This window comes from Gallus gallus, chromosome 4, assembly GCF_016699485.2.
Source record: "Gallus gallus isolate bGalGal1 chromosome 4, bGalGal1.mat.broiler.GRCg7b, whole genome shotgun sequence".
Classification (NCBI taxonomy): Eukaryota; Metazoa; Chordata; class Aves; order Galliformes; family Phasianidae; genus Gallus; species Gallus gallus.
In genome coordinates, this window is record NC_052535.1 from 30,814,692 (window position 1) to 30,834,203 (window position 19,512).

The 19,512-nt window shown below is 38.8% G+C and overlaps 1 protein-coding gene across 17 annotated transcripts in view; it reads right to left on the bottom strand.

Moving 5' to 3' along the window:
• Nucleotides 1-19,512, bottom strand: part of ZNF827 (zinc finger protein 827) — a 184,825-nt gene that overhangs the window by 29,600 nt on the left and 135,713 nt on the right. For all 17 annotated transcript variants that reach the window (XR_003074803.2, XR_006939043.1, XR_006939044.1 and 14 more), the window contains 3 exons: nt 9,274-9,522; nt 8,530-8,587; nt 4,202-4,305 (listed from right to left, as the gene is read on the bottom strand). Coding sequence is in view for 14 of the 17 variants with exons in the window: in XM_040700277.2 (XP_040556211.1) it covers nt 4,202-4,305; nt 8,530-8,587; nt 9,274-9,522 (411 nt within the window). In the remaining 3 variants the exon portion in view is untranslated. The remainder of the gene's footprint in view (nt 1-4,201; nt 4,306-8,529; nt 8,588-9,273; nt 9,523-19,512) is intronic.

Here is a 19,512-nt window from a genome sequence, read left to right on the forward strand (position 1 = left end):
GGTCAGGAACACCAGCATAAGATCAAGTCTTTAATTTATCTAGAAATCTGGACTGAACTACATCGTCTGACTTACAACTGAGCTGTTTTCTGTCAAAAGAAACCAGTCATATAAAACAAGGGATAAAAATGCCCTTTTAAAGCAACTGTTTGAAAAGAACATTTTCATTTCTTCTCCCTACATTTTGATAAGCCAAAAAAGGTCATTTTTCCTCTTCTTAAAAGGAAAGGCTGAAACTACTGAATTGTTTTGAATGCGTCCTTGCATTGGTTGCAGCTTTGATACTACTGTAATTTTTGGGCAAACTGTATTTGGTGTGGGCAATATTTCAATATTTATTTTAATTGTGGAACAAAAGTGAACTTATACAGATAGTGATAGCAATCCAGAAAAGTCTATACATCTGCAATTAACTCTGTATGCTTATTAAAGTACAAAACACTTTAGGAAGGAAGGAGCGTAGTTCCCAAAATCTATCCAATACTTTTGAACTACAGGAAATTGCTTTATTTCCTTCTCAAATTATTAACAATTCACCACAGATTATCAGGGAGTTATCATTACTTCTACTGGACCACTCAGTCCCTTCTGACAGCTGTGGGAAATTTCTTTTCCTTGGTTACCAGACTTAAAAGCTGCTAACTACTTATTCTACTAATCATGCTAACTACTTATCCTGCCTGTGATACTGCTGCTGATCAGGATTACTTCACCTTTACCTCAGGCCTTTGTTTCCTCCTGTAAGTGCTCCAATCAGTGCACTGCTTTCACACATCTTTTAATAGGTCTTTCCTACTTATTTCATACTCCTTGGGGATCCTATATGCTCAATGCCCTACAAAGAGTGCTCTTCCTCTTAAATTCCTCATCTTGCAATTTCCTAATAAACTGACTATAAAGAGAAGATTGCACTAAGAAGGAAAGCACTAGGCTGAAGGGCTGCTACTGTGAGGTCTGACGGACTAAACTGTGGACTAGCCATTCTTAAAAATCCTCTTTAGTATCTTCAACATGAAGAAACAGCATTGCATTAAAAAAAAGAGCAGAAATATGCAGAAATTCCCGAGTATTAAAGAAATAATTGCGACAGCTGCAATAATAAGCGATACAATTCAAATTAAAAGGTCATACACTTATGAAGTTGCAACAAGAACTGCTCTTACATGCTGTAGAATCATGAGCTGAAAATATAAGGGAGAAGAAAACCTTGTTAGCATTTGATTAGTAAATGAATTGCAAGTCATCAGAGTGTTGGAGTTAAAAACCGTGATTAATTGAGAGAGGTATTTCCAATATACATAAAGAAGATTTCATGCCATGGAAGAAAGTAATTTGTAAGATCTTCTGCAAAATAGCATATATAGTTCTGACTGCACATATTTGCATAAATTAATTTCCCTAAACAGAGGCAGAAAAAGTCAAGGAAAGGAATCCCAGTCATACTAACAGAGACTCAAAGATGTTGACTGGCTTACTTTTCCAAAAATGAAGACCAGATTAAGGGGACATAAGATAGCATATCAAATAAGCCCACAAAAGAGGAGAATTATCACAGCTGAAGGAAGGACAGCACTGGTAGAAGAAAAAAAGTAGAACCTGCTTTGAGTAAATTCTGGCTGAGGGTGGTCCAGCTCTTACAAGGAGTGAGCTTCTGAAACAGCGCTCTTGTACAAATAATAAGGATGACAGATTTTAAACAGAGCTTGACAAATAAATGAATGATATTACATAACGTTGTTACCTATTATAAAAAAGAATTGAGCGTGACATGAGATATCTGACTGTCCTATGTTCCTGTCGCTTTTCCCAATTCCTTTTCAGCTAGGGTGCCAAGAAGACTGTGCACAGAAAGTTTCCAAGAGTCTGGGGATACAGCCATTCGTATTGGTGCTCACTCTTGAAAAGAAGCATGTACATGAGGTTCCACCAAGGTCACCCACACCAGCCTGCAGAAAAGGCTTTCTTTCCTCATGCCACTACGCCTGCTTGAGTCATGTCTCTCCATAGAGAGCCAGCGCACAGCAACAGCTCAGACCCCACACTTGTTCATCAGCCCCCATTAGTTCTGGTGACCGTGACAGACTAGCATTTTTGGATGCGGGATTTGGATACTGCTTACTGAACGCTGCTGGCTGTTGGCAGTTAATGTGCTTGTATTTTAATGGATGAGCTGAATTAACTGTTGTTTTGTATGCTGTTCTCTTCTAGTTCTTACTATCCTATTTCAGAGATGAAATAAAACAAATCTCAACTGAAGGCACACATCTATCCACACGATGCCACATACACATTTCCACAGCACTTTCTGTTACACCCTGTTGGCTTTTACAATGGTTTGTTACTGCTCCTTTATGCTACTCTCAGCAGGGATTAAGCTTTGTCTGAGCTATCCATATAGCACCTCAGAGATAATTTCATCCTGTGAGGCTGAAACTAATAGGAAATCTATCTGTGGGTATTCTACTATTCTTTTACATGAACATCACATTTATAATCGATTTAAAAAAAATCCGATAACATTCCTGATGCTACTGTGAAGTTTCCGTTCAGGTCCAAGAATTTTTTATGAAGCTGAGAAAGTGCACGATAGCGTTGTTCCAAATAAATGAATACATAAATAAGTAGATACATTTTCTGTATATATACTGCTATTACGTATCTATGATACTACATAATAATAATCACAGAGCACCATGTGTTACAATTCACGGACCCATCCAGTTATTACTTATAGTCTGTGAAGGAGAATACCAGAAATCACAAGCATACAAAAAACATTTCCTCAATAGCCATTTCAACACTCCAGTATGTCCTAACCAATTAGATATTTTACATCTCTTAAGCATGAGGTTAAACACGGCACCAAAACCCATCTGTAGGTTTAAATGCCTCACTTAAAGTCTTATGGAGAATTAGAATTCTTATGCATCCATCTGGGAGCATTACATGTAAGAGCATTACTGCTAGAGCCCACATCCTCGGAGGTTCTGAGCACTGCCCGAGGAGCCCAAGAGTTCTTGTCAGTCATCTGGGTATATGTATATTCTATGTTATGTCACGGTCAAAAACGAGAATTGAAGTGCTAACTTGGTTTACATTTTAGTACTTAAAAGTACCACTGGTGCTCTTAGTCCTGGTTTACAAAAACTGCTGCATCCCTGAGAAAGCATGGTTGGGGATAGCCTGAAGACCCTTGTTCTTATGCTACAAATTTTATTCCTTTTCTGAAATGGTATTTACCCTTAGCCCACATCTAGCTCTTCACCTCATCTGCCACATCAGAAGCTGTCAAATGACTATTCAAGCATTAAAAAAAAGAAGGGTCTGTTAAGTTGTAAATTAAATGACAGTCTATAGCTGAAAATTAGCAGTAACATGCCCAAAACTTTATTGATTGCTAAGAAAAGGTGAATAACCCCCACTATGGCTGGCTGTGTAATTACTGACCTTTAGAACTCAAGAGCTATTAATTTAAGAGCAGATACCAGTGAACTAGCAAACGAAATATTTTGCAACAGGATGGTAAAGGCACATATCGAGTTTGTGCACATATTCAGTGCCACCTTGGAAGGTAATCGTATTAATCTGTCTTTTCTGTTTTAACTAAGAATATAACCCTGGCTGTAGCTGGATATAAAATGCCTGTCAGCTAGTTCCGAAGATCAGGAGGACTGCACCCACAGATACTGAGACCTTCCAGTATGTTGTAAGAAATCCACATCTTTCCAAATAGCTTCTTAAATAACTGCTAAAAGCGGGAAAACTGCATTGCCAAGCTCATGCTGATACATACACCGCAAACATTTCATCTATACTGTGAGAGATGGGACATCAAGTAACAGGAAAAGAGCAGGCAGTATTCAGACGTCAGTTCCTTTAAATGTGGGACATACACGCACACAAAAACCCCACCTCTATTAACATTGCTGTCTTTAATCTGTTATGCAGACTTTCTGTCCTTTCAAAGTTCACAGAAATAGTTGCTCAAAAAGAATTAACACAAATAATTCAGCAGCATTTAACTTTTCTTCTTAAGAGTAACCATTTACAGGGGGATGGAAAGAGTTGTCCTTTGACAAAGCAACTACATTTTAAGAGCACTGGTCAACTGGTGATGTTTACAGTAAGAAAATAACAATAATTTAAAAACTCTGAACTGAAAAAAACAACCTAGGAACTAATGAAAAAAGAGGTGTCTGACCTGGTGCAGATGGCCTTCCATGAAGAGCAGTTTCATTAGGCAGGAGATCTTTTGAGTTGGAAGTGAACGGTGATTGTCTAAAGGTGTCCTCAGAAAAGTAAGGGCTGTGGGGGAAATAAGATAACTTTTTGTAAACAGAACAGCTGTTAATAGAAAAAGTAATCAGTATTTTTAACTTTAACCTCTCAATATAATAAATACCATCTTGTTAAAAGCCCTGCTTAATTCACGGAATTCACGCTGAAAGAACCAGTCGGTGAGGTGAGGTGTGGAGAAGAGGCAAGCTTTGGGAAAACTGCACTGTGGAGCAAAAACTGAAGTCCTCCCAAAACGTTTTTCATTACAGCATTTCAGCAACTCAGATTTGTTATATCACATCACAACATAAGTCAAGAAAATTCATGTTTCAAAATTCTGTATTCTACTCCCAGAACATGTGGAGAATATATTAGTATTTATGCTAATTAGTATAAAGTATTTAATAACCTGAGGAATACAATGATTACATTTGAAACAAAGCTTTTCAAATTTTAGGTTGAGATGCTGAACTGTTCTCTATTGACAGAGCATTCCTCTTACGAAATTAACTCAATTAATAGCATTTTTAGAGCAGGAAACAATACACAGAAGTTAGCTGGATGGTGACTTCCCAAACAGAGCACAAATCACCAGCTGCTTGATTCTAAACAGTACATTGTGCTTTGGCTTTAATTAACAGGAGGTAAAAAGTTAATTCCAACAGTGAATGGGCATTTTTGTGGAAGTATTTTGTTTTCTGCTCAATTAATGTTGTAACAGAAACTACGATCCCTTCTCCACAATACAGACATCTGTAGAAGTACATAAAAAAATCAAAAATGGACATCATAAATGGGTACTTCTTTTTGGACAGCTGTTTTCTAACATATTATATTCCATCTGCATACAAAGGATGGATTTCTTCTTAGCAGAATGGGAATTTAATTTAAATCTGATCTGTACTGTATTGAGATTCCTCAACAGGCTGAGAAATCAGGGTTTTTTATTTGTTTTTTTTACTACTATTTATTTTTTGCTGTTCTATACGTGACAGTTAGTAGGATATTTTGCTATTTCTGTCTAAGTTTGAACATAACCATAAACAGTCAAACAGGTTGAGCTGGATGAAAAGCATGAAGCTGCCCCAAACTCGAGCAGTTCACAGCATGCAGATACCTGATCAATCAGGACAAGGTGCAGAGCTGCAGGCCACATGTGCAAAAGTTAACTTTTCCAAGACTCACACTACTCCCCCCTCAGGGGTGACATAATATAAAACAGACTGATGCTGTATAAAAATGTGGCATAATTCACTGCAACATTCTTCTCAGTGGCTTAATAACGATTTGAAAAAAAAACCAACACCAATTAAAAAAGTTTGGTAACCGTTGTAACTCTTCAAAATCATGTATCCACTCAGCTTTCCACGTTGGACTGCCTGCTTGTGTCATAGATTCGCTCACTGGCACGCTGCATTGCTAGTTCTAGACAAAGTGAATGATGCAGAGCTCATCTATTTCAGGTTAGGATATAAATCCTCGGTAGGTTGCTGCTGAAGACTGCACTGTGCTGTTGTCTTAAAGATCTCCCCTCTTTGCCATTGGCCTTCAGTGAATTACAGAACCATCCTTGGATACGCCTTTTTATTTTTTTAACCTTTGTGTAGAATGGCAGATGAGTCTCTTCAGTGTCAGCTTATTATTGTGTTTATTTCAGTGGGTATGCCCTCCAGTTCCCAATCCAAAGTATGAACAGAGAGTTCCTGCAACACAGAAACTACACATGTTGCTCTCAATCACTATGTAACGTCCCTTCTGATGAAGATTAAGCTTTATTTTTTTTTTTCTTCTGGCTGCACTTTTCCAGTTTTCTGTCTACACAGTTCTCTAGATGAAAGAAACTTATCTTGGCATCTCATGCTGGCGTACTCACTTCCAGATCATTTGCTTCTCCGCTTTCTTTCTTCTTATCACAGATGGCAGGTTCCACCATCTCACTCAGCCATTGAACTGCGAGGAATCCTTGCCAGTTTTGGCTGCTTGAGCAAAATCATATGGAAGTATATGCTTACACAGTCCAGGAATATTCACAGGAAGAATAGCAACAGACGGGAGACAGAAATGTTAATATGGAATAAGATATTAAAAAAAGAAGTGCTTGTGTACCCCCATCTTGCTGGACTTTGCTGATTTAAGACTCTCGCCAATGACACAGCTGAATCTCTCCACTGGCCGATTACTCACAGGTGGACGACACTGACCTCACCTTGACTCTGCAGCTGTCAGCAAACTTCACATTACAATTGTGATTCCAGTGCCTTCCTGTCATGACTCCAGATGTAGGTTGGTGAGCCAAACTGCAACACTACACGTTTTCTTAATGCAGCCTTCGTGCCTCTATTCTCCACTGGCTGCTCCATCACATTCTATTTTTGAGAGGTGTCATACTCTTACCAGTAAAGACTTCCAGCTGTTTGCTTTGGGGTGCTTTGTTTCTTTTTTCGGCAAGGTCTTTTGAGTCAATCTGTTAGAACGTGCTGTAGACTAGAGTAGACTCCCTTCTCCTTAAGAAGCTCTTCTTATTCATATTGACAGATAGGTAAGAAAAGCACCCACAAGAATTCAGTTGGGCGCTCTGCTTCTCAAACGCTGATGGGTAGCAGCCTTTATCAGGACTTCTCAGTACATTTCAGCACAAGTTAGACAACAGCCAACTGTGCTATTCTCTTACAAGGCAGCAGCAGCCTTGTAAGAAAGAAGGTTGTCTGAACTGTCCTCAACCTCTCCAGTTTGAACTATTTTTGATAGATCCAAAAGTAGCTCTGGATTCTCACACCAGTCCTGCTGGTAGTATCACAAGACACTAAAATCTATTTTCTACCAAGTATTTGTCACCCCTCCCTGCAACACATATTGGATGGTTAATGAGTAGTTGTGCATTCAACTCTATACATATGTGCATTCAACTCTATAAGTATCTTTAAGGCTTATGCTTTTTAAGAAGTAATGGGAAGTCTGTGCAGTCTCCATATCCCACAAGTTCCCAAACTAGCAAATATGAAAAGCACTCACAATAACCAGAAGTTAAAAAGCTCAATTTAATTCTCTTTCAACCTGTAACATCAGAAAGTCCCTAATGGACATTTACTGGGTTGTTCAGTTTATTAAAAACTTATTTATTACAGTTACCATGAAAGAAAGGGATGGGTCTAGGAATGTAAGGTGAGCACATTGCAGAGACCTTTTCTTCTGCAACTGAAACGCTTTTCAAATTCTGTCTAGACAAAGCTGCCTTAGTTGTACGTGTTGTACCAAACACCACGTTTGTATCAAACCACGTTGTATCAAACTTTGTACGTGCTGGGGATTTCTGCAGAAGGGGCTGCAGAGACACTGAAGGTCTGACTCTATCTTTGAAGGAACTCTCCGATGCTTCAGCCACAGTCAGTCTCCAAAACCACCCACACTGACCACTGAACTTTCAGGGAGGACATAAGTGTACGTATCCTTGTCTCCAGAGTTAAATGAGAGCCAAAGTCAATTCCTTACTTGCTTCTAACCACGGGCTCCTAAGTTTTTACCAATTCTAGCTGCCAATTATTACACAATAGCTTTAAATTTTTCCCTTAGGACACCTCACTTTGCTGCTCACATATTTAAACAACTTGTCAGTTTGTTCCCAGCCAAAATACAGTAAAGGGAATAGTTCTTTAACAACACATGCTATAATCGAACAATATTTTTAATTCCTGCATAATTTCACATATTGTGTTAATGCGACTGTAATCCTGAACAAAAGTTTCATTAGCATTGTCTCTTACAGTCTTTTAAAAGTTCATCTCTGGAAGGCATTGAGAGGATACAAAAATACTAAATTGAAATTTTACACAAGAAATCCAAGTTTGATAGAAGACTGAATCACAACACCTCTTCTTACATTGGTCCATGTCTTAAAATCCAGTTGTCAGCCTGTTCTTCCCTCAAGCACTGCATATACTATGCAGTTTCAATTAAGCTTCAGTTTTTGCAGTAAAAAAGCACACAGAGAAAACAATTCTTAAAACCAAGTGTGAATACTTGATCAGAGGAGAATAGTCATTTTAGCCCAAAGGCCTTCTGCAACATGGACACTAAGAAATCATATCTATTGATGTCATTTCTCACATACAGGTTCCACTACTAAAAGAAAATATCTTACACTTGTAATATCAGGTCACATTTGCAAGAGAGAGACATATCCAAGTTCACAAGGCAGAACTCAGCAATGCCATTTACACTACAGATTTATGGATAACAATGGACTGAGCTTACCTGACTGTAGTTCTGATGGTGTTATCTTTATTGTGATTGTGCTCTTTGCTCACCTTTTCTGTGGAGGAATGTACATTTTTTTGTGATTATAGGATATATCATATTTTCCCTATCAAATTTTATTCAGCAGAACTATTTTAATGCTTTCTGATAACAGCATAATCCAGAATAATTTAAGGGGAAATGGTTACAATATGATTGCAGAATAAGCACAGCTTTTTTAAAAATGTAACTCATCAATTTTTTTCTCCCTCACATTTCATTGTCAGTGCTCTACGAGCTTTCATCAAACAGAGCTCAAATCGTTGCATGTATGTAATAGCTGAGGTTCACCTTCCATGTGGAGAGCAATGGACAGCACAACTTCAGGAGCACTGTCTCCTGCAGACACTGTCCATTTATGACAGTAACTACCTACGTGTTCTCCTATATTCCAAAGCCTCAATCAACCAGTTGTCACTAATCATTTAATGAGCCTTCAAAAATACAAGAGTTGAACTCTGGCATTTCCAATTCAGTTCAAACATTATGAACCTGCTCAGACTGTCACAGTGCTCTAAAACATATGTTAACTATGGAGAACATTTGGCAAGACTTTTGTATTTCACTTGCAAGGGTAGAAGGGCTCTACCTCCTATTACGCTTCAGCCTTAGCAATCTCATACTTTCGTAGCACCTTAATGATTATACACGATCTCCTTTTGCTCTTTAAATTCTGCTTTCAGCTATTTCCACTGCTTTTACCTGATAACTGGAAGAGCAGCTCAGATGCCATCTTCACTGATATATCCTGGCTGAACAGATTTCGTTCTGGGAGCACACGACCTTCTGGTGCCTTCTGGATGTGTTCACTAATGTCTCGCCCTAATAAAGTGCTGTAGCCAACATTTTGGCTGGGTTGGCTGGGTGACACCGAAGTCTGAGAATCATGAATGTCAACTTCCATTGGTTCTTCTTTTATCTTTACGGTCTGGGTTTCCTTGTAACTCTCAGCTGCAAAGATGTATTGAAAAAAAAAAAAAAAGAAAAAAAGCCACCACAATTACTTAATTAGGTTACAATTTTTCAGAGCACTCAAAGCAGGAATCTCAATTACAAAGTTTAATTTGTATACCCTGTAACAGCAAATGGTAAGAGAAGCAAGCAGCTGACGGCTACAATATTCTTCTGGGAGTTTATAAAAAGAAGAAATCTCTTGAAAATAATACTTTCAACTACAGAGCAGAAAACTGCGTATTTGCAAATCTGAGAATTACATCATTTTTTATGAACACTGTGTAATCACATCCCAGTTTGTGAAGCTTTCCTTTTACTTATAACATGGAGTTACAACTAAAAACCAGCTCTTCAAAGCCGGGCACTGAAGTTGTTTTAATTACTCTCTATCGAAGAAGTACCAGCACGTACAGCTGGAAATGCTGGTATAGGGGTGGAGGTAGAAACCTCATCTGCTCATCTTCTGCTCCCTTTTCAAGATGACATGAGTAGTTTTCTAACATGTAGCAATCTTTGATACTGCCTGGGATATTACAAGACCAATAACCTTGATGACTAGCTGCCGTACTCCTCTCTTGATTCAGACTTTCCACTGTGAAAAAAGAAGCTGCAGGCCTGAAGTTTAGTTCAGAGAGAGATGATGAGTTTTTCTAATGATCTTTCAGAGTGCCGCCGAAAGGACGTGTATCTATAGTGGTGGAATGGCCCAACCAGGTGTGTTGCCTCTTCTGTCTGGATGCTGACCAGACACTGGGGAAATAGGCAGCCTACAAAGAAAGGCAGACTCAAGGAAATAAATCAGTGTCTGAACACGGTTATGTAGCAGAATGGCCATCCAGGTGAGAAACTGTTCTAACAAAAATCTACGATTCCTGATTCAAAAAAATGTCCAAGAGATTTATTCATTTTGCCTAAACCTGTGCATGTACTTCTGCTACTAATCACGATACTCAAGACCTTAAGAAAAATCTGATTCCGTTTGCTTTAGGGCACACGCCCTAAAACAGCCTGTGTAGCCTCCAGAGGTGGAGACAAGGTAAAGCATGACTTTGAGCTGCACAGACTTCATAAGCCAAAGGAAGAAAAGGCAAATCTAGCACTCAGGGAAAGAGGCCATATTAAGGCACAGAGATACCACAGCACACTGAGAGCCAGAGCAGCACAGAGTTTAAATGCTGAGAGGATTAAGACCTGAGAGAGCAGTCTGGCCTTTGTTCAGACCGGGGAACACACTCAGATCGAATGGAGGCATTCTGTACAAAGAGCATCTTCACATGGAAATTTTCTTCTTATCTGACAAATTTCACAACTTATAAAGATATAATATTAAAAACAAATAAATGAACACCAGTTTGTAAGAGAAACAAACAAAATGCAGAAAGAAAAAACAACAACAAAAACCATCCCCATAAACAGTATTTTCTATTCAAATCTGGGTCTGAGAGAAAAGTGAAAAAACCAAACAGTAAGTTCACTTGGTAAATTCATCTGCTGCCTATCCTCTCTGCCTTTCTCTCCTCTCTAAAGCAAATAGGAATGCGTCAGCCTCACAAAATTTACTCCAAATACAAGTGTTTCAAACACCATCCTTTGTTTTCAATTACTCACCACTACAATAATACTCAGGGGCACCAAAACATGCTATGGTCACTCCTGCTAACATCCTGAGGATAGACGGTTGGTTGGTGTCCTCTCCTAGCCTCAAGCCAAGATGAACAGAATCCTTTTAGTATGCAGGCATACACATCTCACATGAATTTAAACGGACGTGTTCCACTTTTTCACCCCCTTGGTTTATCTTTCTCCTCTGCTGTCCTTAAGTGGAGGAAAAAGTGGCTTTGCTACTTGCAGATCTTAAAATAAAAAAAAAAATAAAAATCAAAGGCAGGAGATAAAAGCTACTTGGACATGCTCCAGGAGCGATTTACATGAAGTGCTTTCTGTCTTCTCTTATGACATCTCTTGACCTTTCAAAACAACATACAAACACTGAGAAAAATCTTTACCATCTACCGCCATCCACCAGACATGAAAATTTTTATAGAGAATTCTCAAATGAAGAGGAGTTGAAAGTACTATTATGTAATACCTTTTTTCCCCATTAAACAATTAAAAATATCTTTTTTTCAAGTTTAAATTACTCTCTTACTAAAAAGCTACAGAACACTGCATCTGTGTTGAGAAGTAAAAAATAATAGGCTGAAAGTATGCACAGAATGGCAAAGGAACGCATCAGGTAACACTGTCAATAAAAGCTCAGGTAACTCCACAAACAAATGAGTTCTTTAGCTGTCCTACAGACTGAGCTCTGCACCCAGCTGCCAAATTTAGGTGCAGAGTCAAGCTGACCTTTGTTGCTCTTTCTGCTTTTAAAATATTCTTTCTATTTCTGTTCCTGCCCCACACAGCTGAATTCCCTGTCCTGCAAATGCTTTTCAATCAGACAAACTGATACAACCCAACGAAGGCAATAGTTGAGCAATACCAATGACCTTCTCTCCCCTGCAATCAGCAAGCAATCCAGTAGCCCTAACTAAATTTACATATTTGATAATTTCCTTTGACTTTCACCTTTGCAGCTGCACCCTTCTGACCTGGCAGCACGTGTCTGACAATGTGAATCCTGTCATAGTCCAATTCCCCAAAACAGGCAGAGGACATGGGGTTTCCCTGTGATAATTTTACAATGCTAACTGAAGAGAAATTCTGTCCCGTGAGCAAGAGCCACATCACAAGCCATAGGTAGACAACCCAGCTGTGCTACATCTTGGGTGGAATTAAGGTTATGGCCATACCCATCTCATTGTACAGGCAAATCTGTACATTGTCAAACTGTGACCTCTTAAAGGTTATTTTGCCTTCTGTTCATTTGCAGAGTAAGGAGATAACCCTCATCTCCTCTCATAGGTATCTCATGTGGTCATAGCGCAGCTGATGATTTTAAAGTCAAAGATGGGTATGCTGAAAAGTCTCTCCATTCAAGTAATTAACACCATGATAGCTTTATTTTTTTCCCACTTTTGGATTTCTCCTTGAGCACACAGACTAGGTTAAATAAACTGCATTGTATCACAATACAAAGTCAGTATATGGGAGTAATCGTCACCCAGATTTTTATAAAAGCAGGGACATCCAATCCCCAGAAAAAAAATCAGTGGAGACTAACAATTCAAAGAGCTTTAAAGTATCTGGACCGTGATCTGGTCTGCTATTGATTTAAACATGGTCTGCTATTCATTTCAGACTAAACTGGATGAAGCTCAGAACAACAGTACAGCATTCAGCAGTGAACATCGTTCCTCTGGCAGCAGATGAACTAAATGACCTAAGACACCTTTTTCTCTTTTTTCTGCTGTTGTTGGGTTGTTTTTTTTTATATATATATATATATACAGAAGCAGATTAACAAAATTAGAGAGAATTATTGCATACATGGATGTACCATTATGAAGCTACAGAGATGCTCTTTATAGAATACCGTTAATCAGCTGATTTACAAAACCCTCAATTCATGCCAAGTGAGACAGTTTCCCACACCAGATATGCAATAATGCAGTACTGGACAGGCTTCTTGCAGAAAGAAGTTATTTTTTTCCACAACTTCCAGGTGCAAAAAATGGCAAAGTAGTGAAACTTTTTCAAAATAAAACGGAACAAAAAAGAAAAGAAAAAAAGCCCACAGAGCAATAGTTGTGCCACCTACAAGTTCAGGGTACAATATTCAGCCCTCAAGGCCTGACAGTGTTACCTCAGGTAAGCTTGGCAATAAAAGTGGCTGTGAAGTTTACCCCTATGCGATGCCCCTTTACAGCCTCAGACAGTGATTGCCAAGTTTTAGAAGAGCTAAAACTTCATTCAAGCTACTTCACTTAAAGCCGGGACAACCAGAATCCAACACCTGTATCAGACACATGGAAATGGAAAGGAGATAAGCAGAAGAAATATATTTGCAAAGCAAATCACCACAAGTTAAATGATTTCATTGTTTCAGCACCACCTTAAAATAGATAGAATTCTAATTCATAAATTCTCATCTCACTGAAAAACAATGCAAAAAATGTCAAGTGAAACTAATGAGAATAAAGCCACTGGAATTTCCTGCTGAAGATTTCAGGACATGTGCAAGAAGTTGCCAATGTCAAGACAAATACACCTTTTTTTGCATAAAAAGGAGGATAAAACAGAAGCATAGCAAGCAAGTAGACCTAGAACACTGACTGTAAATAGAGATACTGGGATAAGACTTCATTATTTACTGGATCCACATTTCAAGATATCTTAAAACTGAATACATATTTTAACACAATGGTAAGTAAAGCAACTACTGGCACTATTGAACAGATGTCAACTCTAGACTTTCAGAGCAGTTTAGAAGACATGTAAAAACAGTTTTTATTTTACAAAACAAGAAGCAGAAACAACAAACTTTAAAATACACACCTGCTCAAGTTATTATGTTCATTTACACATCTGCATGTGCTGCAGAGATATACACCAGTATGCACAATGATGTCTAGTACTAACACATCATGATTCAAAATACACATCAGAAAGCAAGCTTTCCGAATCCTAAGCATTTTGCTTAGACTCATTCTGCCTCACAGTTGTAGAAACGGGGCTAGAACTCAGGAGGGACAAGAGCAGACACTGAATATTCCTAAATCTTCACTGCAAAACAGATGTTGTCAAGGTATAACCGCCATCCTGGTCACTCAGTACACGAACTGACAAATTATATGCCATAGAGAGACTTCCATCCCTGCATCCCTGGGAACATGATAACCAGGGATGACCAGCAGCACATTTCAGGAAGTTCTCTGATTTGAACAAGCAGGATTAGGACTGTGGGATAAGATGCTGAGTGCATCTCCATTGCAGCATACGTACCATCAATGAGCCCCTGGCATTACATCTGATCTAGTAAGATCACTTTTCACTGATGCAAAAGGCAATAGTTAAGTTTATTTGCATACAAATATTGTTTTGTACTTTAAAGTGCGGACAAATAATCATTAGTCATTACTTCCCCCAAGTACTATTACTGACAACAGTACATTTACTTCTGCCTAGAGGTTGGACAGCCTAACCTACATCTCCTAAACAATTATAGAGCAGATCCTGTAGGAAGCCACTTTCAAGCCCTTGAAAGACAAGACTGTCTTGAAAAATCTAGCATTGGTTTCCCAATGGCAAATCATACCTGATAGTCTCCTATGGTAAAACGACTGGCTGTGTGGACAGACTGAGAGCAACAGATTTTGTTGCCTTATCTTTTGTTAGGTCTTTAGCATCATCGTCATTACAAACAAACTAGTAACATATGGACTGGATAACTGGACTACAAGATGGTGGAAGCACAGCTGTATTCCTAACCTCAATGGGTTGCAGTCAGGGATACTGTCTAGCTGACAGCCAGTCCTTCACGTCTTAATTAACAACTCGGATGATGTGGAAGAGCGCACTTCTAGGAAGTTCAGAGGCAATTTCAAACTGGAGAGAGTGGTGGATATCCCGGAAGGCAGCGCTGCACAGCAGTGTAGTGACAGTGTTAAGGGACCTCAACAGCATAGAGAAATGGACTGACAGAAACCTCAGAAGTTCAAGAAAGGAAAATGCAGAGTAGTGCATTTATAATAGAATCAACGCAGAAGATAACACAGAGTGGGCAGCCACTAAATAGAGAGCTGCTTTGCAAAAAGAAACCTGGTGAAGTCAGCAGTGCTCCAATGTGTCAGCAAGGTTTGAGCTCACCATTCCTGGACATATCCAAAATTTAACAAGGCCCCGAGAAGCACAGAATTGTCAGATCTGCGGTAAGCAATGGTTTGGATTAGATGAACTCTGGAGGTTCTCTCTGAACTTAACTGTTCCTTGACTCATCATCAGCACTTGATGGTATCAGCTACACCTTTATCTAGCAGAATTTGCAAAACTTCCAAGCAAGTGAAAGCTACAACATCTTGGGTAACCCTTGACCTCATACTGCACTGGAAAGTTTTCTTAGTGTCCAATCTGAAGGTTGGGAGCCACAGCTGGTAACTGTTGCCCCCTGCATTTTATCATCTGCCACCGCTGAGAAAAGTTTGCTGTTTTTCCAAGTCCCCTTCAAGTACCTGCAGGCTGTTATTTGATCTGCCTTTAGTCCCCCCTCACCAGAATAAACAGGCTCAGTTCTGTCAGTACTTCTTTGCGGGTCATGAACCCTAAAACCTTAATTATCTTAGCAGCTTTCCTCTAGACCCTCTATGAATTCTCAGCAGAGAACTCCAAACTACCACAGTATTCTACATGCAGACCACAACTGGCCCTGAATACAGGGGATATGCTAAACGTGCTCTTCAAATGCAGCACAGTACGTATTTCACCTTCTTTGAGACAAGTGTCAAAATCAAGCAAACAGAATTAATAAAAAACACAAAAACAATCTGTTTTTGCTGATACTATAGCAGCCCAATGACTTTCCGTTCCCTGAAATCAAGAAAAACATTGCTAAATCATTCATGCCTCTTCTGATCATTTAATTTAAAACCTTATCTTACCACCAAAATTCAAAGATATTTGTATATGCTGAAATGTCCATCAGTTTTACAAATCAGCTTTATGAATTGACTTAGAAAAGAAAGTCTTTCCCATATGTCTCATAAATTGGACTCATGTACTAGTTCTTGCAATCAAGCAGACAAGGGTAACTAGTGGGTCAACTTGTACTGACTTCAAAAGCTTTCAGTATGAAGAATCAGGCATTTTGTTATGCTAATTGTTCTGATTTGCTAGAAATAAACATGCCCTAAAACAGCTTAAATAAAAACCTTAGAGGCAGGGAACAGTTGGTGAGCCCTGAAGGTTCTGCTACAGACACAACAAGTAACATCTGACGTTCCCTAGGGTGCTGTGCTTGATGCTTTATTTTGGTACTATTTTTTCAAGCTGTTGTTTTATATAAGACAATGACAATGGGCCTTGAATCAATGTAAAATGATCCTGTGTTAAAAAAAAAAAACATTAAAAAACAGCTGATATTTGTTAAAGTGGAACTCAGAAGTCCCATGTTACAGAATTTTGCAACTAAAGGCTCAGTTTCACAGAAATGTAAAACAAAAGAGAAAGATAAAATTAAAACACTAGACAAATCTGAAGTTGCAATATGCATCTGCTATTCCTTCTGTTCAAATGTTAGGAATATGGCACTTACCTGAAAGAACCTACTTGCAGAACACACCCAACCCCTCGGAAGTTCTCAGAATTATAGAATCACAGAATGGTTAGGGCTGGAATGGACCTTGAAGACCACCTAGTTCCAGCCTCCCTTTCATGGGCTGGATCACCCTCCCACTGAACTCCCCCTTCATCAGGCTGCTTAAAGCCCCATTCCATCTGGCCTTCCAGAGATGGGGCATCCACAGCTTCTATGGGCAGCTTGTTCCAGTGCCTCACCACCCTCACTGAGAAGAACTACTTAATTATAGCTGATCTAAATCTACCCTCTTTTAGTTTAGAGTTATTATCCCTTGTCCTACCACTACGTCCCCTTGTAAAAAGTTCCTCTCCAGATTCCTTGTAGGCCCACTTTAAGTACTGCTGTAAGTTCTCAGCCTGTCTTCATAGGAGAGCTGCTCCACCCTTCTGAAGCGCTCACAAAATGTAAATAAAAAATAATTCAATCAGAAGTCTGCATGTGCAAGGAACTGTTACTTCACAGCATATCCCATGCTTATGAAAGCAGCTTATGAAAGCCTCCCAGATCTAGTCTAGTAGTTCTGCAGCAAGCTGTACCTTTGCAGAAAGCTGCCCTTTTTTTTTTCTATACTTTAAGTAAAATAAAGCTTCACCCTAACCATTCACCAATATTTCTGCATTTTTAAGGGGGAAAACAAGAAAAAAAACCACACAAAGAAGTAGTGGACTTCAGTCTGGTTATATGGCTTACTGTGCCATCTCTAGCTTACACCTAAGAAAGTCTTATTTTGGGGCAGACACTTCTCCACTTACATATGTGGGCTTCTACAGAAGTACCTGATGCTGCCCAAAGCCTTCTAATGAGCCATTTAGAGACCAAGCAACAAAAACCTTCCCTCAGTTTTCACTCCCACCTCTACTATCAAGGCATTCCAATCAGGGATGAAAGTGCTCAGCAACTCCCCTACAATCTAGGGATGGACGCACTTAGAAAGTTCTGACAACAGTTCTGTCCCCAAAGACAGCAGTCCAGCTCCATACAAGTACTTCCCAGAACAGCCCACCAAGTTAAGAAAAAAAAATAATATATATATACATACATATATATATATATATACATATATATATATGGGACAACTGGTTTCTGAGCCACCTAATTCCCCCCCACCCCCCAAAAAAGGAAATGTAATAAAATAAGTTTTCCTCACCATCGTAACGATAAGCCAAAAAGCAACGCACCAACACAACGCACTAAACCTGGGAAGACTTTGCAGCTGCTAAGAAAAATAGCTTACCAGCCACAAACTCCTTTTTATTATTTCTAATTCACACTGCTGATGATAGCTAAGCATAAAGCTACCTCAGCCTTTCATGAGGTATCATCAGCTGTTGAGCCACACAAGCACAAGGAAGCACTCCTATTTAAACTTTAAAAAATGATATTGTCATTTAGCTCCTCTTTAAGTCTGTGCTGCTGTGACTGGTATGAGCTAGTTTAGAGTCTTCTCAGACAGTCCTTCACTGTAAACCCAATGGGTTTCATTGAAACCCAATGGGTCATTTTTAGAATGAGAATAGCAGTGGAGTCTCCTGGCCTTCAACTTACGCTAGAACTGTACAATCCTTTTTTCTTTATTTTCCTTTTTTCTACCACTTTTCTTAATAGACGTTCTATCTGTGTGGTTTCAATTAAACCTAGGATATAGTGGCAAACAAATTTTATTTTGAGGCATCAAAGAGGAAATTAAACAATGAAGAGAAAAAGTAAAACCCACAACAAGCGGTTGTGCTGAGCATTGAACTGTCATAAAATTAGGTAATAATAGGGAGAGTTCATCAGAGATGGTTTTGGAATTAAGTGTATACAAGATATTATTTCACATCCTTGTGAACAAATAAACATGCATTAATTTCAACTACTGATAACCCAGAAATTATGACACATTGTCTGTACTTGGAAATTGGTGTATTACGAGAAGCACTGTGACCTGAGTACTGAGGTACTGAAAAATCCAAAGGAACAGAGTAGTACAAAGGTATGGATTTGGTACTGATAACAAGGATATCTGCAATATATCTGGTATTGATCCACTGAAAGAAGAGCAAAAGGACTTAGGTTACTACAGAAGTGCAAAATGACTACACCTCATAAAGAAGATACAGCTGAAATTAAGGCAAATGGGATTCAGACACCATTTCCAGGGAAGACAGAGACTTATCCATGTGATAGTTCAAGGCACCAGGTTAAAATACTACTTATAAAATGTTAGTACCTGGAACAGAATTCATATACCTCCAGCTACTCCCTTTTTGGACAAGGGAAAGGAATATATGCTTCTCAAATATAATACGTACTCCAAACATATTAGCAGCACAACTACTGCAACAGAAAATGAGCTTTTAAACTATAACATGATAGAGGACGTAAATGCAAACATTTATTTTAAATCTCAATCTCCTCTGGAACCTACCTTTCATCTTACAAGACTGTGAGCATAAAACTAATCAGAGATCACTAGGTGCATCACTTAGTTAAACAATTTGAGAATTAGATCAACTTTCCCATAAAAGAGAGCAGGTAAGAAGGAGCTGGTTTAGGTGCATTTGAAATACATTACTTTGATTTCTTACAAGTCATTATGTGCAACATTTAATATGAATTTAAAACCATGCAGGAACAGTGCTCTACTAGGCTGAGATGAGAGCAATTTGCTCCACTTCTCTACCTTCTCAAATAGATCAGGGTACCTTTCTGTCCTATCTCAGTGAAGACTTAGCAATGAACTGCACTCACAGCTCACCTTTATATGA